General features: G+C 43.9%; 1 protein-coding gene across 3 annotated transcripts in view; it reads right to left on the minus strand.

Moving 5' to 3' along the window:
• Positions 1-291: 291 nt before the first annotated feature.
• VRK1 (VRK serine/threonine kinase 1) overlaps positions 292-27,007 on the minus strand; it is a 71,912-nt gene continuing 45,196 nt past the window's right edge. For 2 of the 3 annotated variants that reach the window (XM_066273740.1, XM_066273738.1), the window contains exons 6-13: positions 25,491-25,599; positions 25,286-25,378; positions 23,220-23,352; positions 22,349-22,469; positions 21,998-22,056; positions 19,523-19,701; positions 6,977-7,067; positions 292-681 (exon numbers count right to left, since the gene is read on the minus strand). In XM_066273740.1, the coding sequence (XP_066129837.1) occupies positions 650-681; positions 6,977-7,067; positions 19,523-19,701; positions 21,998-22,056; positions 22,349-22,469; positions 23,220-23,352; positions 25,286-25,378; positions 25,491-25,599 (817 nt within the window). In that variant the 3' untranslated portion in view covers positions 292-649. The remainder of the gene's footprint in view (positions 682-6,976; positions 7,068-19,522; positions 19,702-21,997; positions 22,057-22,348; positions 22,470-23,219; positions 23,353-25,285; positions 25,379-25,490; positions 25,600-27,007) is intronic. The other variant, XM_066273739.1, reaches the window with a different exon arrangement.

A 27,007-nucleotide genomic window follows, 5' to 3' on the forward strand; every position in this document is an offset into this window, starting at 1 on the left:
GGAGGGAGATAGACATATTTCACAGGATTTCCTTAAGGAAAGCCAGTGCATAGAGCCTGTGATCGGGCCACCACTTGTAACTGTCCTGTCTCACCACAGCCTGCACGCTCACAGGCTGACGTCACCTAACTTGCAAGCAGGTGTCCTCCATCTCTGACAGGTGCACTTATTAGCCCCCTTTTCTTCTGCACCCTTTCCCGTCTCTGCACCTCCCATTTCACGCAGCTGGTGCTTAAGAAACGCTTGGGGAGCTGAACAAACCAAACAAATGGCCACAACAAATTATGTATCTGTATCGAGCAAAAAGATCCCTTTATTTTAAGTTTCATACTTCCCTAAAAGGAAGGATCTGGTCAAACATTGTACATGCTCTGGGAAGTACACGACAACTGAAAAGTGCCCGTCACAGTCACGTCCCACGGTGTGGGACGGCTTACAGAACATGTATAGCCTTAAGATTTTGAAATGTTGTAAGTTAACCTTTAAACAATTGTATAAAGTATTTATTTTAATTAAAAAATTTATTTTTCAAAGACATAGGTGTTTCCCTGTTACCCCCCACCCACAAGACTCACATGAAAACACTTAAAGTAGAAAACAAAAAGTCAAATAACAGGAAGAAAAGAGAAACTGGTTCACAGCGTATGATTTACTTCTGGACTCTCTTTCTCTTTTTTGAACCTTGAAGAGAAAATAAAGAAATTTAAAACATTAATCATTCATTTACAAAGGCAAAAGAATAGAAATATAAGTGTTTCCATAGTTATTAACATTTTAAAATTTATTGACCATGATGATTTGTAATAAAATTCACACAAAAAGGTATAACTGGTTAATACCCCAAAGATCTTAGAAAATTATGTCAATTTTTTAATATATCAAAACATATACTAGCAAAGTCTACCTTCTAAGTTCCATCAGAACTCCTCCACTGGTAAAACACACCCAATTTACACAGCCCCTGAAACATTTCTCCCCAAAACTTCTATTGTATAATTTAAAGCATTAAATTTAATGTAGACTAGAGCAATAAGGTAAGTATTCATTTCCTTGGAGAACTGATGAGGTTACACATATTACGAAAAGCAAGAAATTGCATTCCAAGTGTGCTGTTGCTTTTAAAAACCTGTCACCTAGAGTCTTTAGGCAGGAAGGCACTGGACTGTCCACAGCAGTGTTTCCCACCAGTAATTACGTAGGCTCCTGACCGAGTGGCCTTCCAGAGAAGCACCCCACAGGACGTGGTCTAAGTAACTCACGACAGCTCCTACCCAGCTGCTCCTGGGCTGGAATAAAACCATGGTTCTCTACCGGGGCCGGGGAGTGCTGCGCCCTCAGGAAGCCCCCGACCCCCACCCCACCTCCCACCAGAGCGAGCGCAGAGGAAGAAGGCCATGTTTAAGGAAAGAGCACGCCAGTGTGAGGGCAGCACATGCTCGTCATCAGTCAATGAGTGCACCCACAGACATCAATACCTTCTCTCTGATGCACAAAGCAGTCTTTGAATCTAGGACAAGACATCTGCCACACGGCTCTAACCATAAATGGTGTCTAAAGCTTTCCTGATCACAGATTAATTTAGTCACCTGACTAGAAGATCAGTTTAAAAATTAGGGGTCTTTTATTTTTCCAAGTTCTGGTTTCTATTCAACTGCCATACACTAAATCAGCAATTTTCAGCCAGTGTGCCACAAGAATGTTTAAAACGCACTACCTATTTGGTCAGGAGCACTGACCCTCTTTTCCCTAGATTATCAAATGAAAAAAGTGACAATAGCCTTCCGTGTAAATGAATTCAAATTATACCTATTTTTTTCAGATCTGCAAAACATATTTTTTGGTGAACTTTGGTAATCAGTTTGTATATGCCATGAGATGAAAAGGGCTGAAAATCGCTGTACTAACTTAAAGCAAATTTCATAGATGAGTAGCCTTTTTTTTCTGTCAACTGCATAGCCTATAAATATGGTGGTTTAAACCTGAGTTTTTTCTTCAACATCTGTGATATAGCTTTCTTTTAAAAGTATCCCATGGTAGATTTTTAGGGTTTATTTCAAGAATTTTGAAATTAACTTGCCATAGAAAACCAAAAAGGTTCTGATCTGCTGAGATTGGCAAAACAGGGCAGGACAAGATCAAGGTCAGTTCAGGGCGACAGCCCCTCCCCTCCCTTCAGTAAATTCTCCACCTAGAGTCACACACGGAAGAGACTCGAGTTAACAACGATTGCAGCTACTTTCAAGTAGTATTGTCTCACTAACGTCCTAATTTGACATTTCACTCTTAAATTAAATACTACTGCTGCTCATCCTTTCAACTAGATTTAAAGTTCAATGCCATCACCACCTGAAATTGATTACATAACCAGTGTTATGCAACTAAGACACCTCTCTGCATGTATCAATTCAATATTTTCCTAATAATCCATTTTGATTGCTGCAGAAAAAAAAATCTATTCCTCTTCCCATCTCTTTAAAGTATTTACTCATTTTAATACTGTGCTACTACTGGTAAAAAGTCCCAATCACAAAACCAATGTATTTACAATTTAATATTTGAAAAATAAAATATACGAGTTTGGGGATCCTCTCCTCTGAGTTTATAATGTGGGAGGGAAAAAACAAGTGGGAAGTGTCTATGTAAGGTGCCCTCAACAATCTCTCTCTCTTGAGTAGAGCACAGATAATCAAGAGGTGAATATAAATCAAGCTTTCCACAAAGAATCCTCAAGAAAGGCCTAAAATCCAAGGAACTTCGAAAATCAAGATAAGAACCCCACGACCGCTGCCGTGCACTGTGCAGTCTCTGAGCAGTGGGGCGAACTCCAGTCGCCATACAGATCCAAGATAAGAACCCCACGACTGCTGCCGTGCACTGCGCAGTCTCCGAGCAGTGGGCGAACCACAGTCGCCATACAGATCCAAGATAAGAACCCCACGACCGCTGCCGTGCACTGCGCAGTCTCTGAGCAGTGGGGCGAACTCCAGTCGCCATACAGATCCAAGATAAGAACCCCACGACCGCTGCCGTGCACTGTGCAGTCTCTGAGCAGTGGGGCGAACTCCAGTCGCCATACAGATCCAAGATAAGAACCCCACGACCGCTGCCGGGCACTGCGCAGTCTCTGAGCAGTGGGGCGAACTCCAGTCGCCATACAGATCCAAGATAAGAACCCCACGACCGCTGCCGGGCACTGCGCAGTCTCTGAGCAGTGGGGCGAACTCCAGTCGCCATACAGATCCAAGATAAGAACCCCACGACCGCTGCCGGGCACTGCGCAGTCTCTGAGCAGTGGGGCGAACTCCAGTCGCCATACAGATCCAAGATAAGAACCCCACGACCGCTGCCGGGCACTGCGCAGTCTCTGAGCAGTGGGGCGAACTCCAGTCGCCATACAGATCCAAGATAAGAACCCCACGACCGCTGCCGTGCACTGCGCAGTCTCCGAGCAGTGGGCGAACCACAGTCGCCATACAGATCATGACTACAGCAACTGACTCTCGGTCCAATTCTGGGATATTGGCATAGTTCTGAAATGCCAGAATACAGGTTTTTTAAGGCTTGTCATTTTGAGGGGAAAAGAAATTACTTGAAGCAAATAACCAAATTTCCTCAATTGGTAAAAATTATGCCTTGCATAAAAATAAAAGGATTAGAGGCCTCTGTTCTTCTGAAAACCAACCCATCACCCCCTCTCTTTCTCTGAGGAAACCCACACAATACACATTTTGAAAGCTTTCAGAGTGCGTTCTTACACAATAGACCCCCAACTCGTCGAAATGAATTTAGGTGTATCAAGAAAATTATACACGTTTTTAAAACGGTCTAAATAGATATTAAAGGAAAGCTGCTCCCATTTTGCTAGGCATAGCATTCTGAAAGATCACATGGTGAGAAAAGTCTCTTACCATATTGTAAACCATAAATTGTGTTTGGAAATAAAATTGTTAATGAAGAAACTGACATTTCAAAAGCTTCTGTTAGAGGTAACCATTCTTCAAACACGTTTATGACAAAACCTTAAAGCTCTGAAACACAGAATTCACCGAAATGGATTGTATTTTTTTTTAATTCAAATGTAATAATGTGCCTTCTTTAAGTTACTTTAAAACTGACGACCACAAACACATCCATTTTCCTGACCCCTTGGCATTTTTTCCTCCTAGAAGTAATACTATTTTACCATCTCAGGTGACGTTTCTCTCAGTTTTCAATATTTAGATAGTAAAATACCTTAACTAGCATTATACTTTAGGGAACTACTGAATCACAATGTTAAAATAGACTGCATTTATGTAAAGCAATTCAGAATGTATTTTTTTTTAATTCAGTGAAAGGAGAGGAGGCAGAGACAGACAGTAGCATGTACCCTGACCAGGATCCACCCAGCAAACCCACTAGGGAGAGATGCTCTGCTCATCTGGGGCATTGCTCTGTTGCTCAGCAACCAAGCTCTTCTCAGCGCCTGAGACAGAGGCCATGGAGTCATCCTCAGTGCTTGGGGCAACTACTTCTAATAGAGCCATGGCTGCAGTAGGAGAAGAGAGAGAAGCAAGAGGGGATAGAGAAGCAGATGGGCACTCTGTGTGCCCTGACCTGGAATCAAACCCAGATATTCACAAGGCGGGCCAATGCTCTACCACTGAGCCAACCAGCCAGGGTTGCAATTCAGAGTTTATGTGAATAAGGGAGAATCTGTTTATTCTTTATCTTCCTTTTATATATATATAAAAAATCTGGACTACTCTCCATAAATTAGCAATGGGATCTACTGTTTTCATTAGTAAATGAAACAGAAACACTAATATAGTTTCTCACAATAAAAACTATCAGTATGAGGACTGCAATTATATTTGTAGGTATAAAAACATTTTTCGTAATTATAGACAAATTTGAAATCATTTATGCATCAAAACAAATACCTCAGATGCCCAGAAAGCCAAGCTCATAACAACGGTCTCCATGCATTCAGGAGCAGCCGGAGTCTTCATGAACCACTGAGCTCAGTTTGATCTTAAATGGAGGTCAGCCTTACTAGAACAATGCAGGACCTGTCCTCAACAAACACTGCCAGTTTCAGGATTTAAGGGGGTTTTTAACGTGAGACTATGACTCTATCTTAATTTTGCTCCCCTCATTGTCACAGCTGCTACTGCTAGCCTCTGGCTGAGATGCCTCGATGTACTACTGCTCAGCACTGCTCGCTTCCCAATGACAAAGTGAGCTAGACGGGCAGAGAGGGCCAGACAGTAGGCAGTGGAAGACACAACAGAACAGGGACAAGGACTATGTCAGAAGCTGGGCCTCCAGAGTGAACCTACATGCATGCTCTGCAGAGAGCCCACGTGTTCTCTTGGGTAGACTCAGAGAAACCTAAGGATGTTCTTCTATCTGTAATACGGTGTGTCCGTAAAGTCATGGTGCACTTTTGACCGGTCATAGGAAAGCAACAAAAGACGATAGAAATGTGAAATCTGCACCAAATAAAAGGAAAACTCTCCCAGTTTCATACCTATTCAGTGCAGTTCGATGTGGGCTCACACACAGATTTTTTAGGTTCCTTAGGTAGCTATCCCGTATAGCCTCTACAGACTCGTCACTGACTGATGGCCTACCAGAACAGGGGTTTCTCCACCAAACTGCCAGTTTCCTTCAATTGCTTATCCCATCGAGTAATGTTATTCCTATGTGGTGGCGCTTTGTTATAAATGCACCAATATTCACGTTGCACTTTGGTCACGGATTCGAATTTAGTGAGCCACAGAACACACTGAACTTTCCTCTGTACCGTCCACATCTCGACTGGCATGGCCGTGGGCTGCTCCGCTGTAGACACGGTGTTATGTCATCATCTGTGCATGCACGCATGCTGCCACATCATCCTACAGAAACTGGGAGGGTTTTCCTTTTATTTGGTACAGATTTCACATTTCTATCATCTTTTGTTGCTTTCCTGTGACTGGTCAAAAGTGCACCATGACTTTACGGACACACCGTATATAACGAAAAAAATGTTGATATAATCAGAGTGAAGAGGATTCTCTTTGAAAGTCACATTCCTGCCTGCTGCCAGCAGGCACTAGGGCCACTGTCACAGGGGAGGTCCAGCTCACCACTGACCAGTCTCAGTAGGGCACTCATGCTTTCATGAAATCTTTTATGTAAAATAGGCCTTTCCCAGTAGAAACCAAAAGTCAAGGACCAAAAATCAAATAAACAAAAGGAAGACAGGAGAGAAACGACACTGTAGCCAGCACCGAATCTCTCTTCATAGATCATCTCTTAGATCCCCGGGATCTGCCTACACCACAGGGCTGGCCATGTATCCACCAGGCCGAAGTCCCACCCACCGGGCCCAGTGCAGAGGCTGCTGCTTTCCTTAAGGGAGTTCTGATTCTGGGCTATCCGCACCGGAAGTGCCATCAGCACCAGTGTGCGAGCACCCACTGACTTTAGACCTTGGCCTTCTGCTTCAAGAGCTTTGAAAATGATGGTTTGATGCTTTAACTCCTTGCATCCCAACTTGCTGAGAGAAACAAGGGCCAGCGTTCTGGGGTAAGGACCGCAGGACAGGCGAGTGCGCTGGGCAATGGTGGGAAGCTATGAACCGAGGGCCCGGCCAACGCTCGCCCACGCTCCCAGCCACGTGGGCGGGTACAGGAAGGCGGGCCTAGAGTCGGGGTCCTATCTACATCTAACCCCTTCTCTGTGGCTCTGCCATGTCAACGCCCAGAGTACTGGGCTCTACGTCGGCAAAACGGGAGAGGCTCCCGGTCCCAATTTCATGACTGCTGTGAACAGTAAATAACACAACGTGTATGCAGAAGGCACTGTCATACTCACGGTACAAAAACAAGGTCTTCTCCTATGATATTTTATTATAAAATCTAAACGAGATGACTTCAATGGTTAACCCTTTACTTGAAAGGAGATGAGTATACACATGGAAGGTAACAGGCAAGACCGTTCAACTTACGGGTGTACATGCCTCCTTCTGTCTGCGCATCTGAGCAATCCATGTCTTCCACACTGGACGCCGCGCTCTTCTCAGCTTCCCTCTTTCGCTTCTTCCATACAAAAGTTTAGAGAGAGAGCAAGAGATGGGGTTCGATGGTCAGACGAGTAAATACACAAACTTACTGCAATCAGTATACATGTGTGACCCTATTCAGGTATGCTGTGTTAAAACATACAGAAAGAAGATACAACAGCCCCCCACTTCTGAGGGGGATACATTCCAAGACTCTGGGTGGATGCCCGAAACCGCAGACAGCACTGAGTCCTATAAGTGCATGACCCCTTTCCCTGCGCGCCATACCCTTGCCATACCCTTCCCTGCGCGCGACACTTTTCCACATAAAGGGAGCACGTGGCGGCCTCTCTTTGGCACATCCGAACTCCCAGCCTCACTACTCTTGCACTTTGGGGACACAGTTAAAATAAGGGTGACCTGAACATAAGCACCGTGATACTGCAACAGTCCATCCGGTCACCCAGACATCTGCTAAGTGACTGACGGGTGGTGGAGACGCCGGACAATGGGATGATGCAGGGCCAGGAAGGGTGACGAGAGACTCCGTCCCGCTACTCAGAGCGGTGCGCGACTGAAAACTTACGAACTGTTTGTTTCTGAAACTTCCCATTTAATATTTTCAGACCGCGGCTGACCGCAGGTAACTGAAACCGAGGAAAGAGAAGTGTGTGGGGGGGGCAGGAGGGACCACTGTACACAACTTCAGGGCAGCGGGCACCTGAGGAAGGGAGGGTGGGAGACAATGGGATGAAGAGAACTTCAGGGATTCAGCTGGTCTCAGCAGTGGATGTGGCTGTACCTCTTCATGCCACTCGGTCCTGAGAGCCACGTGCTAGCTTCCAGGACTGAGCGTGGGGAAACTGGCCAGTAAAGCCTGGTGCTTTACGCACTCTGGTATTACCGCGAGGACAATGGCACTCCTCCCATTTTACAGTGTGTCTGTGGGCTGCGGGTGCATTTTCTTTTGGCCTATTTTTGTTAAAAGTTTAAGAGGGCCATAAACCTTACAATAAAGGAAGGGTCTTAAAAGCACACAGCTCTCCCCAGACCTCAGAGACAGGTGGGAGTTTCTGCCAGCCTCTCCGCCTTCCCTATTTTCTATTTACTCTTCCCGCTGCGTGTCACTCAGGAGTTCATGCAGATATTCTGTCGCCGTCCATTCTTCCCAACTGTTCAGCTTCCTTTTATTATTTTCCATCATGACACATTTTCTAGCTACTTCATACCTGTGTGAAGTCTTTAAATCACTTAACTGCTCTATATGTAGGCATTAACTATAGAAGGACCTTAGCAATAATTTAAAACTTTGCGTTTTCCATGTAACTTTATCCTATGTAGTCTCTCAAATTTAAATGTGTTAAAATGCAAATTATAACTCAATTTCTCTAGGTTGCCTAAAATAAGTCTGTTATCATTTACGAAATCATCTGATACTTGGCAAATTTCACAGCTTCACAATGCGTCAGAGCGTCCTCATTTGTACTCTCTAACAATCAAATCAGGTTCAACCTCATCTGGGAACCCCCTCGCTCCAGGACAGCCCTGTTCTTCCTGACAGCAGCGTGGGTTCTGTTGCAAAGACATGCTCAGAGAGCCTGCTCCCCTCAAGCCACAGTACCTCCAATCCCCCGTGGTCAGAACTGAGGCTACCTATTACTACAACCAAGCCAACTGTTTCAAAATATTCTTAAGGTGGGCAGAAAGACTGAAACTCAGAGACACCCACCCTGTTTCTACAGAAAAGTTCCACAAATACAGAAGTAAGAACTTGACTAAAGCTTAGGGAGCTTGAAAAGCTTCACTTCACAGATCTGTACGTGGAGACAGCCCTTCTCAGAAACAGCCGTGAGAGTGGATGCAACTTCACGTAACTGATGAGAGGAGGGCAGGGAAGCGCCTTCCATCTTCCTTCTCCAAAGTGTTGCTTCGTGATTACCATCTCAACCCTGCTGGGCTGAACAGATTGGTTCGATAATTACACACACTAACGGCAGTGGGCAGGTAACCCTCAGCTGGCACAGGGCAGCTCCCCCGTGAGAACCTCCATATGCAAACCGCACTGGCGGCGTGCATTAGGCACACCCTTCCCGCCCGCCGGCGCGCAGGCCTGATTAACGCCGGCCAGGACTCCAAGGTTAGCGTGTCAGCAGATCTGTGATGCATTAGGCAGGAATAAACACAGACACTTTTGTTTGTTCGGACCGAAATTAAGGAGGAATATTTCAATACTGCATTGCTGTCTGGATGGGAGAAAATGCATTTTACAGTTTTTAGGAGGGCAGACTTCTGAATGCTCATTATAAAGGGAGCCATCCAACACATCCTACCCACGAACCCAGTGCATTCATCTTGTTTTCAAGCTTAGCCAATAAAAAGCTTGCTTCATCTCCTGCAGGTAAATGACATGGGGATGAAAACCAGACAGTATTCACCCAAAGAAACACCGTGTTTGGGTTTGAAGCAGTGTACCTTAGGGCAAGCACTGAATTTCGCCCACACGTCAGCTGGGGATCTCCTGCCAGCTTTCCCGATAATGTATGTTGTCTGCATAGATAGAACCAATGGTCTACAGACTATGACCAATTTTTTAAAAACAAGCCAAAAAAGTTCCCATTTAACAGTATCTAAGTACAAATTGCCAGTTATAAAAACAGCCACAAGGATGAAAAGTACAGCACCAGGAATACAGTCAATAACATTGCAATAACTCTGTATGGTGTCAGATAGCCACAGGAGTTCCCGGGGAGAACACTGAGTAAGGTATATAAATGTCCAACAACTGGGACACGCCCCTGAAACATAATGCTGTATGTCAACTGTGATCAAAAAGTAATTTAAAAAAAAAAAAAAAAGGAAGGGAATCCTGACCCATGCACATGGAAGGACCTCAAGGACATTATGTTGAGGGAAATAAGCCCAACAGCACGTGAGTCCACTTATCTGAGGCCCCAGAGCAGCCAGGCTCAGAGACAGAAGGCTGAATGGGCCGCCAGGAGCGGGGGGTGTGTGTGTGTGTGTGTGTGTGTGTGTGTGTGTGACGGTGCACAACGTGACAGGACTGAAAATACCACTGACTGTGTACTTCAAAATGGCGAAGACGAAAAATTTTGTTATGTGCATTTTACCACCAAAAAAAATTTGTTTTACAAGTCTAGTAAAATTCCTAACAATCTGCTGCCAGCTTGTCTCCTGATTTTCTCCAAATGCTTTGCTTTGTTATCTGTCAGCACCCTGGGCGTCGGCTGGGGCCACACTTGTCCCGTGGGCTGTGGGGGCTGTGGGGAAAGGGTCCAGGACCGCGCCCCTGGCGCCGGGTCAGAGGATGCTCCGGTCCCGTATGTAAATGGCGTGGCATTTGCATGGAACCCGTCTTCAGACACAGGCTACGCAGGGTGTGTCCACACATCTCTGCACTCACGTGGACTCAGCGCAGTGCTCGGCATGTGGCAGATTCAAGTTTTGCTTTTTAGAACTTCCTGGGGGGTTTTTCCCCAAGCACTTTCAATCTCAGTTTGGTTACATCCACAGGTGCAACGCCTGCAGATACAAAGAGCTGGCTGTATTTCGGTTCTCTTCGGTTGTCAAGAAAACAGCTTGACAACGTGACTGTGCTGGTCCCTGATTCCATCATATTGTATACCAGGCACAGGTGCCTTGCCTAGCATTTCTAAACAACACCAAAATATTGTATGACACACAAAAATAACTCAAAACTTTAGAGTTTTCTTTTAATTCAGAACAGCTAACTATCTTCAAAAAATTAGCTTTCTTTCAAAGGGCATTAGTGTACATGTTACACATTGTATTTTTGAAGCGTTTAGATATGATAGGCTAAAATTTACTTAATTAGCAGCTTCTCACTTCCAATTTAGAAATAGGAGGAGAAATCAGCTAGATGCATTTGGACTGACAATTTACTAATAGTCTAAACACTGATTGGAAAGCAGTTAACAACTTAAAGCTGTTTTAATGGAAAAGATTCAAATCCAGAGGCAAAAATCCAAAGGCCAATTCTTTGCTTCCCAAGTCAAATTTGAAAAGCTCACGTCTAGGTGCTTCCATCAGCCTCTGAGAAAACCCAGATGGCTAGAGCAAGGGCTGGCTACTCACGGGCTCTTGTTGGGCTTTTCCCCTTGATACAAAAGTCATAAATGTTTACCATAAAAATGCAGAATATACAGCCTAAAGCTGGTAAATGTTTGCTACTACACCTGTGTCAAAGAACAAAGCACTCTGCACTAACCAGCTAACTTACTCATTATCTGATGACCGCTGCCTCGAGTCACCATGCACAGTATGTACTTCATAAATTACTATTACATTCCTGAACAGTAACCAAAAATAGGATTTTTTGTTCAACAGTAACTTAAAAAAAAAAAAAAAAAAAAAACACTAGGACATTCTTCCATGGAGGTAAACCAACCACAGGTGTTACACCACAATATTTACAAAAACAGTGGGTTTTAGTTAAAATTCATTATAGAGACAGAAAAAAACAAGGTGGAGACAGAAGGAAGCTAAGAGTCTGCTCAGGGATTCTCCACTGGTGATGGTGACAAGACCAAAGCTCTCTGTCAGCATTAGAATCCCCGGGCTGAGCTACGTGGCCTCCTGATGTGACTTGTCACTTGAAGCAGCAGCTTCTCGTGGTGCTTGCTTGCACTCCGCTGTACCCTTTCCTACAGTCACAGCCCACGTCCGCGTGGCATGCGCGGCCCACTTCCAGGGTCCTCTCAGTCCTCTCCCCCAGGGTGCCCCGGAGGGCAAGGACATGGTCCCACTGAGCACTTCCTCCACAATGTCACTGCCTTTGTCCGCAGAGGGAGGGGCCACCACATGTCTACTGAGCAGCCACTGCGCCTGCCATTGCTACAGGCGTCTCTCTGAAGCTGAAGAATAGCTGCTAACAAAGAGATTAAGGAGGACGTAATTTTAACTTTCATAAAAACATGAAACACACACAAGTTATATCAAAAACTACACTGATGCAAGAAATCATTTCAGAGTTCCCAAATGACCCTCCTTAAATAAGTATCCCACATAATTCCACATACACGGGGTCCCGTTCTATGAAGTTTCAAACTCGACGCATCACAGGCACGACCTCATCGGCACTTGATTTCATTTGTCTTGTTATTATTGTTTAATTTTCCTGTCAACACTGAGTTATCCACTCTGGAGGTGGGAAGAGGACATCAAACTCAAGTGATTTTGCTAACTATTAACAAGTCTGGGGAAAGGGTTCAGCAAAAGAAAATGCTTAAATACACGTCTAACAATGTCTTGAATATCTTGTTCTCCAGTAGTTCAAGCTATCTCACTCTTGTAATACTATGAAGAATGAAGAATTTACTGTCATTTGAAAATGCAGCAAAAATTACTGCTAATTCGTGAGTGTGCCAAAAAATACCGAAGCGTGTATAGGTTGTCAGAATAAATACACACACACACACTCTTCATCTGGTTGGCAGTCAGAATTGACTGTTTGCACATGGGCGACACTTTTTTTAGCAAAAGCAATGTGTCTACTTGCTTATCTGGGCAAGTGTGTTTGTGTCCCGTCTGAGGCTGGGCCTCTGGGGACCGACAGCGCTGCGGAGCCCCAAGGCCACTCACTTCCAGACAAGGCAGTCGGTGCTGAGCAGAGCCTGGGTCGCGTGCTCTCCGGGGGCAGCCCATGCGCGAGAGCTGACGCTCATCACTTTCCTGTAGTAACGGAAACCAGTCTGGAAAGAGCCCCCAACAAGATTTCTGAAACCAATGCATCCAATTTCCAACTTGTTGGCAACAGTGGCCTTTCACAGCTCTAATATCATTCATATCACAAGGACCGTGACACTTCAAACCTGATCAAACCTGCAGTCACTTAACAACTGAAAGAAGTTTCCACAGATTCAGTAAACTGAAGGCTAGACCAGTATGTCATTGTATTCTGTTCTAAGTTGGAATTAATGACACCTCTTCACTCAGTACCATTAATGTTAAAAACTTTTAGCAGTTAAGGTGTTTTAAGGGCAGTTTATGAAGAGAAGCAAATGGGTGCCTAGTTATGCTTTCATTGTCTTTATTTATGCCTCATATGACAAGAAGATTTCTAAGTGCCTTGAGCACCACTAAGAAAGCTACCGTATTTTTCGCTCCATAAGATGCACCTGACCATAAGACACATCTAGGGTTTTAAGGAGGAAAATAAGAAAAAAAATATTCTGAACCAAATGGTCTGTTAAAATATTTAATAAAATGCCATATCTTTCACTCCGTAAGATGCACGGGCATTTTCCTCTCCATTTTTTGGGAGAAAAAAGTATGTCTTATGGAGCAAAAAATAAGGTATGTAAATGCATAACAAATTCATGGCTGCGTGGTCCTGGACAAGTCACCTACCCTCTTGAATTTTAGTTTCATCGTTTGTAAGCAGATGTATCTCACATCAAGGCTGTCAAGTATACAAAAAATAATTTAAAGCACTTACAGAATACAGAGCACTACATAAATGTTTAATGACAGCCTAAAATTTAACAGTCAATATCCTATTACTATTGAGACCCTTGGAGAATTCTAAAAATAAAGCATAAGACTCATAAGCTAGAACCCTGCAAACTGAAAAGGCCAATATTTATATAAAGATAAATACTTCAGTGAAAACTAAACTCCACGTATATGCTGGGGAGGAATTCAAGGATCCCAAGCCATACATGAATCAGTTTCTTACAAAACAAATCAGGCTTGAGTTCTATTAAACACAGGCTAGCTGACCTCCCCCAAGTAAGGCTATGTCCACGTGACACCTACTTCCCAGACTCTCAGGCACAGAAAGGCAGACGAAACTTCCAGCACTCCCAGTCCTGTGCTTCCTGCCCTCTACTTGTAATACTGCAGCCATATCAGTGGTTCCCAACCCCCGGGCCGCGGACCGGTATTGGTCCGTGGACCATTTGGTACCAGTCCGCAGAGACATAAATAATTTACATTATTTCCACTTTATTTATATTTAAGTCTGAACTATGTTTTATTTTTTAAAAATGACCAGATTCCCTGTTACATCCATCTAAGACTCACTCTTGATGCTTGTCTCGGTCATGTGATACATTTATTCATCCCACCCTAAAGGCAGGTCCGTGAAAATATTTTCTGACATTAAACCGGTCCGTGGCCCAAAAAAGGTTGGAGACCACTGGCCTATATCACTCAACAGCTCCAGGAAAAACGTTAACTTCAAATTCACTAATTTGGTTTATATGATATATTATAAATATGAATAAGGTATAGAACTGCATGTTGGAGTCTTCATTTCACAGTAACTACCATCTTTGTTGCAAAATCAACTTCTACCAATTCCCAGTCATTTCCTATTCAAAGCAAGCCGGTCTTCATTCCCATCTGCCTAATATACCCTATTTCATAAACTGAACTTTTAAGTTCCTAAGAGTATAGCTCAAAAAGTGTTAACAGATCCAGACGAAAAGTTCTGTGTTATTTTCTTGACATCAAGAAACCAGAGGCCCTGGCCGGTTGGCTCAGCAGTAAAGCGTCGGCCTGGCATGCGGGGGACCCGGGTTCAATTCCCGGCCAGGGCACATAAGAGAAGCACCCATTTGCTTCTCCACCCCCACCCCCCCTCCTTCCTCTCTGTCTCTCTCTTCCCCTCCCACAGCGAGGCTCCATTGGAGCAAAGATGGCCCGGGCGCTGGGGATGGCTCCTTGGCCTCTGCCCCAGGCGCTAGAGTGGCTCTGGTCGCGACAGAGCGACGCCCCCAGAGGAGGGGCAGAGCATCGCCCCCTGGTGGGCAGAGCGTCGCCCCTGGTGGGCGTGCCGGGTGGATCCCGGTCGGGCGCATGCGGGAGTCTGTCTGACTGTCTCTCCCTGTTTCCAGCTTCAGGGAGAAAAAGAAAAAAAAAAAAATTAAAAAAGAAACCAGAAAGACTTGAGAAAAAGTCAGGGAAACAACATGAACAAGAATCATGCATTAGTATTTACTGATCACATTATGTGTCCAGCACTATTCTAAGCACTTTATATATTTCATTTAACCCACGCAACAATTTTACAAGCAAGACAGATAACATTACTTCCACAAAAAGGGAGTTTTTAAAAAATTCATATCTTATTTTTAAAAATCAACTTCAACAATCTAAATTTATACAATTAAAACAAACAGCTTCTATTACTCTGTGATACTGAAAAAAACTACACAGATTTTCACCAAATTTAGAGGGTATATTTGGAGTAATCTTACTTAAACTACAGGCGACAGGATACAAATGAAACAGTGCATGAGGCCTTCTCAGTCCTGAAGAGCTGGTAAGCTAGCTGTCCACCAGAGCAGCGGCGGCCACCCAGCTGCACTGAAGGCTTTGCTCTTGTTCAACTCTGCTCTGGGTTGAGTGCCCACGGGGACTTATCCAACACGGTTAGTGATTTTTCAGAGGACCTCTAGGGAAGCCAACTAGCGTAACAGAACTTTAAAAAAACAAAACCTTTAGACGTAGAAAGAATGGCTATGTACTCCATTCATTAGGAGCAACAGTCTCTACTGTCTGAAAATGGACAAATAAAACATAAACTGCAGTGCCACCCCCAGACCTACTCAATGACTCTCCAGGGCCCACACCTAAGACAGTCTAAGGCAGTGGTCCCCAACCCCCAGACCGGTCCGTGGGCCATTTGGTACCGGTTCGCATAGAAAGAATAAGTAACTTACATTATTTCTGTTTTATTTATATTTAAGTCTGAACGATGTTTTATTTTTAAAAAATGACCAGACTCCCTCTGTTACATCCAGCTAAGACTCACTCTTGATGCTTGTCTCGGTCACGTGATACATTTATCCGTCCCATCCTAAAGGCCGGTCCGTGAAAATATTTTCTGACATTAAACTGATCCATGGCTCATAAAAGGTTGGGGACCACTGGTCTAAGGGGCAGTCCGTTTTTTGTTGGCTTGAGCAAGCAACGTAATCAAACCCCACTGTAAACAGCTAACAGCAGTATTCATGTCCTTAGAACTTGCTGAGGTCGTTCCAGTAAATTACGCTGTTCTTGCCCCAGACAGGATAGGAAGGAATTCTTTAAGGATGACACTACACATTATTGATCTTCATAGCCCGGAGACCCAGCTTGGACCATGTACTTAAATCAGAGTTATACACAATTGTTGAATGTTGATTTAAGAGTGCACTCTAAATCCAGTAACTGTTGAAACTCCATTGCCAGATTCTAACGAAAGTGTTTAGTTTAATCAACAATGAAAATCTCTGGCTGTGCTTTCTAAGGGCAGATTGATCCTTAGACTCTTTCTTCTTCAGCTTTCTATCATCCCAAAATACTGAGCTTTAAATAAAACTCTTAGGCATTGAGACTAAAAACTCTTCCAAGAGAAAATTCATATTTCACTCAAGTTTCCAAATACACTGTATCTCAATCCAGCATGGTTATAAAAAAATGCACAGAAACCTTGCTTCATTCCATTGGTGCTCAAACCTTACAGGTTTTCCCATAATGTATATGTGAGAAACATATATTGAATAGATTACACCTGCTCCCTTTCCAAAAGAGATTTGAGTCTGATAAGTACAAAGAACACATATGTTTTTTCTTATTTTTTCCCTAAGCTTACTGTGGTAAACACTTTATGATTTTTTTTTTTTTTTTCTGAAGCTGGAAACAGGGAGAGACAGTCAGAAAGACTCCCGCATGCGCCCGACGGGATCCACCCGGCACGCCCACCAGGGGCGACGCTCTGCCCACCAGGGGGCGATGCTCTGCCCATCCTGGACGTCGCCATGTTGCGACCAGAGCCACTCTAGCGCCTGGGGCAGAGGCCACAGAGCCATGCCCAGCGCCCGGGCCATCTTTGCTCCAATGGAGCCTTGGCTGCGGGAGGGGACGAGAGAGACAGAGAGGAAAGCGCAGTGGAGGGGTGGAGAAGCAAATGGGCGCTTCTCCTGTGTGCCCTGGCCGGGAATCGAACCCGGGTCCTCCGCACGCTAGGCCGACGCTCTACCGCTGAGCCAACCGGCCAGGGCCACTTTATGATATATTTAAGTCAAAGAGATTATGCTGTGTTATGCTGTACACCTTAAACTCATACAGTTCTGGATGTCAATTATATAGCAATGAAACCGGAAACACTAAAGATAGAAAATAAGGCGTGTGCAAAGATTTGTTATCAATGTAAATGCTGTCAGACAAAATCAGCTCTTGAGTTGGAGGAAGCACTGTATAATGAAGAGTCAAGACACTTCAAGTTCCAAAGCCTGACTTTGTTTTGCATAAATCGTATTATAATCTCTAAAGTCCTTTGCAAACCTAAAAATGAATTTTTGAGAAATAAATAGGTTCAAAAACAAAACTGGTTTAAATATGGACTATCTGAATAATAAATCTTAAAAAAACTTAAAAAATCATGACAAAGAAATCAGAGGAGCAAATATGCTAATTTTAAGGATTACTACTATAGTTTCTATAATCATAGAATTGTACTTAATGCTGAGCTTCCTGGTAACCAAAGCAATTTAAAATAAATAAATAAAAGATATCCTGTTTATGTAAACTTTGCTAAAAAAGAAACGGAATACTAATCTCTCAACAGAGAAAGATTCTCCTTGTCGAGAGCCCCCAGCTTTCCAGTCAGCAGAGCTCTGCTTTTATGTGTCTTAAACATGCGGGATTTACAATTAAATTGGAAAAATTGTTCTAGGGTTTAAACAACAAGAAAAAAAGAAGATAATTTTAAAATATTGGTCTGGCCCAACTCTTTCACTTTTACCAAAAAAACAACAACAACAAAAAAAAACAACAAAAGGCCAACAAAACTATTAACTCGCCTCCAGCTAGAGAGGCTTCATGATCTTACCTCACCCTTTTGTTAATTTCTCTTCCCTACTAAGAACAGCCCTGTGTTAGCCATGAAGACAAAAAAGTAAAATAAAGCAGTAAACTCATAAAGGAAGCCTCCAAATATTTCCCCTTGGTATTCCCAGTCCCCTCTAAATGAAGCCGTACAGAAACAGGGGTGATCAACAGGAAATTTCCAGCCTTCTGAACTGCTCAAGGGCACAAGAGAATCGTAAGGGCACAGATGTTAGCTCCGCAGCAGGCTGACCTACTCAGCTGGAAAGTCGGCCAACCCACAGAAACCACATTTTCTCCAGCGCACCGGTCCAAACGGCGCTTTGTAAAGGGAGGGGGAACGGCACTGGGCAAGTTCCCGCTGCAGCAGACCGTTACTTCTCAGTCAGCAGAATTTCAGAGACCACCACCCTACGAGCGGGCTGGAAACGTCAGGTAAGGCAGTCTGCTCTGAGCGCCACGCCGCCCGCCGCTCCACACACGCTGCCGCTGCGGACACTGCCTCCCTGAGACACTCAGGCTACCACCTCACTCCCTCGTTTCAACGCTGACCACAGCTTTTAGCACACTATTGACCACGAAACTGAGCAGATACAATTAACACAAAACTTACAGAAAAAACAATGTATGCAAATATTAATTAAATGAGTGTAATTTCCAATTCTGTGATGAAATTACAGATCTACTATTTGCCAAAAAGTCAAATTCATGATCCAATTTCAAAATTCCAATCTCCTCCTTTGTAAGTCAGAATGATTAAAATATTTTAATTTGCTACTATTTATTGTAAAGAGAAAACTTGTTTTTAACCCTTTCCTCCTAGTTTAGAATATGAAATTTCCAAAGGAAACTCCTACAGCTTAGAGTTAACAACAGTGACACTGGTCAATCATGTAAACAACATCATTCTTCCGGAAGTAGTTTGCCCTGTCAATATAAAAGCACCTAACACATTTTATTCATTATAGATTAGAAAGAAAATCAATGTCAATAATTATTAGAAATAACCAATAATAATCCAAAAAGTTAACGCATACCAGTAAAATCTCAAGAGTAAAGTGCTACCAAGAGTTATTTATATGGTCACACAATACTTCTACCATAAAGTTCATTTACTTCTTAACATTTCTCTCTAAACAATCAATTGCCTTATATGCATACACAGCACTTGACATAATGACATTTCAGTAAAGGCAAAATCATGTCCCAATGGTAAAAACACCAACAAATAAGAAAACTTTCAAATGGTAATTTTTCAATACCAATTTTCAGGTAATAAATACGTTGACCACACCGACAAACAAGAAAAAACTGAGACCCGGTCAACCCCAGGGGCTGACTTGGAAGAAGAGATGCACAAACTATGAATGAGTGCCTCATCAGAACCCTCTGCCAGACAGGACTGTCCCAAGTTAGAATATTAAAAAAATAACTTGCTACTGCACATAATAAGTTTATAAATATTTTCCTACAACCTTCTATATATTTTTCTGTATCATAAAGAGCTTGCCTTTAGATAATGGTGATAGATATTTAATTGCCAAGCAATCTGTTATTTTCCTCACTGAGCTACTGATTCACCCTACTGAAATTGAAAGTAGTACTCGTTGCAGAGGCTAACTCAAGAACAAGACTCACCTTGGGTGCAGCCTTCGCCTTCAAACCGCCGTTCTCCACGACGCTGAGCTCCAGTCTGCCATCGTCCTTGCTTCCGATGGACTTCAGTCCTTGCAAAAGAATCTCGTGTAGATTTTCATACAGAGGTTTCTCTGCATACTCCAGTAACTTCACTGTCTCCATGTATTTAGCAATTTCATCTAAAAGAATAACACACTTACTTTGTAATTTTTAAATCATAAATATAACGTATTTATCCCTAAGAAAACAATCTATGGTTATAGTTAAATTAGAACTAAAATGTATAGCTTGTTAAATGATGTTTTTCCGATATTTTCAATGAAAAGTTTGGTTTTGAACTTAGGCACTGTCAGATAATAGTCAAAAAATGTTTTGAAATACAATGTAAAAAACATTTTTGCAATTGTGAGTCAATAAGAAGACATACTTAAAATTGAAACATGCATAAAAATAACTGCTTCATTTTTAAAGCTATCAAAACTACTTAAGGACCTAGAACATAGATTATGAAAATGTGCTTACGTACAAAGAATATCATAGCCACTGTTTTTTTCCCCTTGGCTTCTTTGTGTAAATGAGATATAAAACATACCGAAAACAGGCTGAAGAAAGAAGTAAGGTCTGGTTTTCCCGTGAAGAGAAAGCCCTCCTTCTGAATGATAAAAGGCTCACTGTACGGTGAGGCAGAACCACACCCACAGGGAGAAGCCGTACCAGGCAAGGCCAGCGCTTCTCAGCACTGGGTTCTGAGGACCGAAGCGACACATACAGGTCGCTAAGAATAGATCGTAAGTGTTCTCACCCTAAAACAAGCTAACTGTGTGAGGTAATAGATGTGTGCATTATCTTGATTTTCATAGTCGTTCTACAATGTATATCAAAACATCATGTGATACACTTTAATATATACATTTATGTTGTCAATTACTCCTCAATAAATTAAAAAATAAAAACATGCAGAACACCCAGGCAACAACACGAACAAACTTCACAAACACAACTCCGAGTGAAAGACGGGCACTCAAACAGAACTAGACAGGCAATTCCATAAGGACAGGATTTTATGTCTTAGTCATGCTATGATTTCATTTCCATGTAGTTTGGAAACCAGTCTGGCGTTGGAAGCTGGGTAGTGATTCATTAGGCTAGAGGGACAGGCTGGGACCAGGGGCGAGTTTCTTGACACCTATAACGTTCCATTTCTCGATGTGGCTGGTAGGTCGCAACTTGAAATAGCATGAGATCCGGGTGGACCTCCATCAGAGAGAGACAAGTAGGTGAAGCCTTGAAAAGACCTCTAACTACATCCAAACTGACCACGTCATGCCACCTCCACGCCACCTCGGGCTTGGGCTGGGTTGTGACAGGAGCCTCCCAACCGGCTCCTGCCCGTGCCCGTCCCTGCTCCCTTGGAAGTCCCCCCTCCAAACAGAGCTGGGCAGATGGCCCTTAAAGACAGACAGTTCAGGTTGCTCTTCCGCTCCGAGCTTCACACTCTCACTCCAAGGCAAGCCAAAGCCCCTGCGATGGCCTCAAAGGACGCCCTGCTCAGATGCGGGCGCTCTGCCCTCCCGCCTGGACCGCTCTTCCCAGGATCCCACGGGCGCACCCTCTCTCCTCCCCCACCGGCCCCGGGGCCCCCGCCTCATCAAGGCGCCCCTGCCCACCCAGACGCGGGCACTCTGCCCTTCCACTCTTCCCAGGCTCCCGCGGGCGCGTCCTCTCTCCTCCCCCACCGGCCCCGGGGCCCCCGCCTCAGCAAGGCGCCCCTGCCCACCCAGTGCCCAGCTCCAGCCCTCCTCCCTGCCTTACTCCTTAAGCCCACCCTGTTCTTGTTCCCTAGTGCTAACCACACACTGCACTGTAAAATTCACTCACTTGTTTACTATCTACCCCTTCCAACTACTGCATTAGCGTCAGAAAAACAGAAATCCTTACTTCTGTTCACTAGTGTATCTCTAGTGCCTAGAATGATCCCTGGCACATAATGAAACATCAGTAAGAAAACAGCTGAACGAATGAATGAAATCTGGCCCCCTTCCTGAAAGCAATGAATAATTGAATGAAACCCAAGCATCCCTGCAGCCTCCTTCGGAAAGGAAAGGGGAAGTGCTCTTCTGATGAGAGCAGGCCCCAGCACAACTCCACCTCAACTCGTACATCAAGAGACATTCCGCCTGACCTGTGGTGGCGCAGTGGGATAATGCGTCGACCTGGAACACTGAGGTTGCCGGTTCGAAACCCTGGGCTTGCCTGGTCAAGGCACATATGGGAGTTGATGCTTCCTGCTCCTCCCCTTTCTCTCTCTCTCTCTCTCTCTCTCTCTCTCTCTCTCTCTCTCCCCCTCTCTCCCTTCTCTAAAAAAATCAATAAATAAAATATTAAAAAAAAAAAAAAAAAAAAAGAGACATTCCACAGACACCTTTTCTCTCGGAAAACAAAACCTCTATGAATATGTAAAAAGTCTTTTCCTACCTGGCTTATTTTTCTCAGGAAAACATTTGTCCATCAAACTTGCAATATTGTCTCTGTACCTGTTAAAAATTAAAGAATAAGTCATTCTTTGAAGCTCGATGCCACAGAAAGTTACTGATACTGAATAACATTAAACAGCACATTAAGCAGTACTGGGCTACAGCCTAAATATGCTTGTAGACATTCTTCTAAAATCACCTGAACACAAGACAAAAAAATCTTACTCTGTAACAGGTCCTTTGCTATTTCTCCATTAGGATGGGTTTAAGCCACAGCCCCAGCACGGCGTCTGCCTGGAGAACGTCTGCCCTATCGAGAGCTGGCCCAAGGTGACCCGGAAGAGCCCTTTACCTAATTTTGGAATCGCGGACATAGCTGGGGTCCCTCAGGTTGTCCTCCCACGGCAGGTGGCCGCTGAGCCACTGGATCATGCAGTAGCCCAGGATTTCCAAGTCCCCGCGTCTCGATGGGGCTACGGGCACGGGAGCAGATTAGGCACGCAGAAATAACTTCAAGCACGCACAGAGCGAGAGGGAGCGGTCTGCTCTGCAGTCCTGTTTCTCACCAGCAAACTTTTGGCTACATTTAGTAAAAGTATTGAATACTGGGTAGTATCAAAAAAATAGTTTACCTATAACTAACAATTTATTTGAAAACCCAAATTGGCAAAATCTAGAGTTTTAAACTGAGACCACTAATCTGGGAAATAAAATATAAAACAATGACACACTTAATATTGCCCTTGGAAAACCTGAAGGTCTTAAAAAATGCTGTGAGCTATTAAGAGGGCTGGAGACCTGGGGGTTTCAGACCTCCCCCCCCCCCCAGTGTTGGGCACAGAAGAAAGAAACGGCTGCTGAATGGACAGACTAAACTGACAGGTTTACCGATTACAAAGGTGTGGCTGCATGAGAAACTCAAACTGTTACCGGGAGAGACAACAACTTCCCGATTAAGGTAAATGGAACCAAAAAAAAAGTCCTCACTGCGGCTCTCTGAGCCACCTTCACTGCCAAACCTGCCTGTCTCTGCAGCCTGGGAGGACACGGGAGAACTCACCCGCCCCTCGTCCCCGCCCCGCCCCTTCACTCTTCCCCGCTGGGTTACTTGTGCAGAACTCAGAACCGCCCGCCCCGCCCCTTCGCTCTTCCCCGCTGGGTTACTTGTGCAGAACTCAGAACCGCCAGGCTGTGTAGCTCTTGTTCTACCTCCACTGACATACCCACGCCATTGTGCGCGTCGATGCTGGTGAACTCAAGAGTGCCATCGTGACATCTTTTGGGGTCTTCCTTGTATTCTTTATGAATTCCTTCTGGGCAGTACCGATACGCAAGGCCATAATCTACCAGGTACACCTACAAATTCCCAAGCACCGAGACAAATGAAAGCCGGAATGGTTGCATAGTCTTATAAAGGCTAAAAACAAAATACTGTCACTTAAGCACTACAGCAGCCCAAACAAGTTAGATTCTATATGCAAACAAAAGCAAAGACTCGTTCTGACTTTATTTAAAGGAAAATGTTAGATGGCCATGTAGCTATTGTCCAGAGAGTATTACCTGACTTTATATTCTTTTTGGATTACTATGTGTTACACTTGGAATTAATCTTGTCTCCTCTATTTGACAAGGATTGTACCTCACACTTCTTCCAGTCTGAAAGATTGAGCCCAGCGTAAAAGCAGCAGGACCTGTCGCGATACACATGCCCCACGAGACACCTGCACCACGCGCCTGCCACCCTGACTTAGAAGGCACAGGACATATCAGTTGTCTTCTATTCCTCTGCCTCTTCCCTTGTAAAATCTCAAACATCAATTCACTTCATAACAGTATTTCAGATTATAAACATCTCAAGAACTTTCAGATGAGGCACTTATCTACATTAAAATATTACATATTAAAGTCAAGTCTTCAAAATTAAACCTAAATTTTAATGAGATACACACACACATCTGTGGGCATGCGTGTGTGAGCTGATTAGCATAGCAATCTAATAACTGTGGCTTTCTTCTACACCGCAGCCTCGTGTTACATTTCCAGTTCTGGGAACTGTCTCCCAAACGAATGCAGTTGGTCACAAGAGGGAAGTGTAGTAAAATTAGAGGGATGAGTCGAGCACATACATCTAATACGAGAAAAATAATCCCGCCCAAAGACTAACAGAGCTGCAAACGTATTTCCATAGAAACAAAGGGCAGCGGGTTTCAGTCAGCTGTAGACTGAAACGGGTGGTGCTGTTATTTATTATGTCCAGTCTATTTCAACTCACAGAAACCGTATCACTCAGCTTCTTAGCGATGTTTTATTTTTAATCTAGAGCAAGGAGGCTGGAAATGCTGTGACTGGCCTAAGGCTTCTCCATGAGCAAGCTTTAGTTGAGAACCTTCTCCTGCACCTGCACACAGACCCCCTTTGGCCACCACAGCGGCGATGGGGCGGGGAAGCCAACATGTGAGGGCAGAAAGAGAAGCCAGAGGGCAAAGGGGAATCTACGGCTGAAGTCAGAGAAGGCTTTGAGGAAAAGATGAAGTGTGGACTACTGACAGAAGCACACTTAGAATGTTTAAATCATCTTCTCTCAGACAAGATGAAGAAGAGAACATTCACAATGGAGTCGGTGCAGCGGCCCCACAACAAAATGTCACCTAAACCTCACCACAGTCACAAACAGTCCCAATTCAACTGTCTAGATCCCTCTGCTGCAAGTAAAGTAGCTCAAATAAAGGTAAAATAACATTAGCTTTTTTCCTCTCCTTAAAAAGTAAAAATTACAAAGGGAATGTAATAAACTAAAAGAAAATGCAAATCTGAATTCCAAACACTAAGGGCATACAAATTTCGACAGCTAAGATATTTCTGTAAACCAACTGATTTGAATAATCAACATGTTAAAGACCAAATTTCCCAAGAAACAGAACACTTACACTTGATGGATTTCTCGAACAAAGGAAACAGAAAACTGACAAAGCAGACAGGCAGACATAATTCATTGGTACACTATGTAATTTTAAGCTTCCACCCCCAAATCGCTGTTTGAAATTCATTCTGTATCACAAGCACTTCTTCTGAATATTATTTAGGGCAAACTAGCCAACTTGATAAAGTGCCAACAAATTGCATCAAAAATGTAGACTGTTAACTAGAGAAAAGTGTCAAGAAGAAATATTATTATTACCATATCTACTTCAAAAAGTAAAACTTCTGCATGGGTTCAGAAGTTCAAAGCAAGTCTATTTGTTTTGAGACAGCAGGTTTTAAATAGTAGAAATTAAAGCCAGAAGCTCACCTGGTCAGGATTCTTGCAGCTCAGGAGAAGGTTGGAGGCCTTGATGTCCCCGTGGACGTACTCGTGCTCATGGATGTACTCCAGGATGTCCAGCTAGGAGAGCAGCAGAGAGAGTTAGTGCAGTACCAGCGCCAGCCAGCAGAGGACCGAGCCTCAACGCAAGAGCTTCCCTGGCTGAAACGCAACAAACACAGAGCTCACGCACAATTCTTAAGCTCAGCTGCAAGACAGTTTTCCGAGAAAACTTTTTGGCATTCGCTTCATATATCTTCTGAAGATCGCTCCCAAAACGATCCATTACCATAAACCTGTAACTGAAGACAAATCAAGTCAATGAACAAAATAGAATTCTGAAAAACTACCTTTGAATAATCTCCTTGTCATAGTTTTTCAAGGCAATGTTTAGGACAGGAGTCCCCAAACTTGCCGCATGCGGCCCCCTGAGGCCGTTTATCCGGCCCCCGCCGCACTTCCGGAAGGGGCACCTCCTTCATTGGTGGTCAGTGAGAGGAGCATAGTTCCCATTGAAATACTGGTCAGTTTGTTGATTTAAATTTACTGGTTCTTTATTTTAAATATTGTATTTGTTCCTGTTTTGTTTTTTTACTTTAAAATAAGATATGTACAGTGAGCATAGGGATTTGTTCATAGTTTTTTTTATAGTCCAGCCCTCCAACGGTCTGAGGGACAGTGAACTGGCCCCCTGTGTAAAAAGTTTGGGGACCCCTGGTTTTGGAAGAAAGAAGAAGGAAAAGAAAGACAAACACTTGAAACAGTTCCTTCTAAGGAGAATTCTCAAGAGCTCAAGTACTTTCCTGCACCTTCACCCTGAGGCCTCCTCTCGGTCTCAGCTAGAGACAATAGTCACTGTCAGATATGCCCATGGAGAAGCCAACAGATTGATGCACAGTGAACACAAAGCAGTCAGAGCCAAATGACATCACTGCTCTTTCTCATAGTTAATGCATGTCTCTGGGTATCAGCTTCCTTCCTCTGACCACTGCTCTGTTTGTAAGGCACATTTTAGCAGTACTGCTACCATTCTGCTAAAATCAAGACTATCAAGAGATGCTGTAACAATAGCTGAATGGATAATATTGCTAAAAAGGTGCCAAAGGACTGTATATTAAACACTCAGCAGGCAAGATTTAGGGAAGACAAAATATTCTGAGAAAAGGTGAAGACTCAGGGTTTTGCCACAAACCAGCTGTCACCTTAGTCAGGCCACATTACTTCTTGGGCCCCAGATTCCACAGGGTTCAACCGAGGAAGCAGGGCCTCGTGCTCTCACAGGTCCTTCTGGCACTCACAGTCCGAGACGCAACCACCACGTGATACTTGCAGTGTGATCAGGTTGCAAAAATACAGTTCACCTTTGCTCTGAGGATCACTTTTGCCTTTATTAAGTTTTCCAGAGTCTGACTTCCTTAAATTACTAAGTTAATAAACACCAAGACCACACTAAAAATGTACCAAGACCTCTTCCCATGAGGACGAGATGAACAAGCCCCATAATAACACAGCAGCGTTCACTGAAGCCTTGGTGTGAGCAAGGACTATTCTAGCGCTCGGTTGCACACGGGTACCCACCGCACGTCACCCACGAGGCAGGTGCTATCAGCCTCATTTGACAGCAGAAGAAAACTGAGGGAATAGTTTGTCCTCCAGTGAGTAGTGGGGCCGTGCTTTCGACCACCACGCTAAACGTAGGGAAACAAACGT

The sequence above is a fragment of the Saccopteryx bilineata genome, chromosome 4 (assembly GCF_036850765.1).
Source record: "Saccopteryx bilineata isolate mSacBil1 chromosome 4, mSacBil1_pri_phased_curated, whole genome shotgun sequence".
Lineage (NCBI taxonomy): Eukaryota > Metazoa > Chordata > Mammalia > Chiroptera > Emballonuridae > Saccopteryx > Saccopteryx bilineata.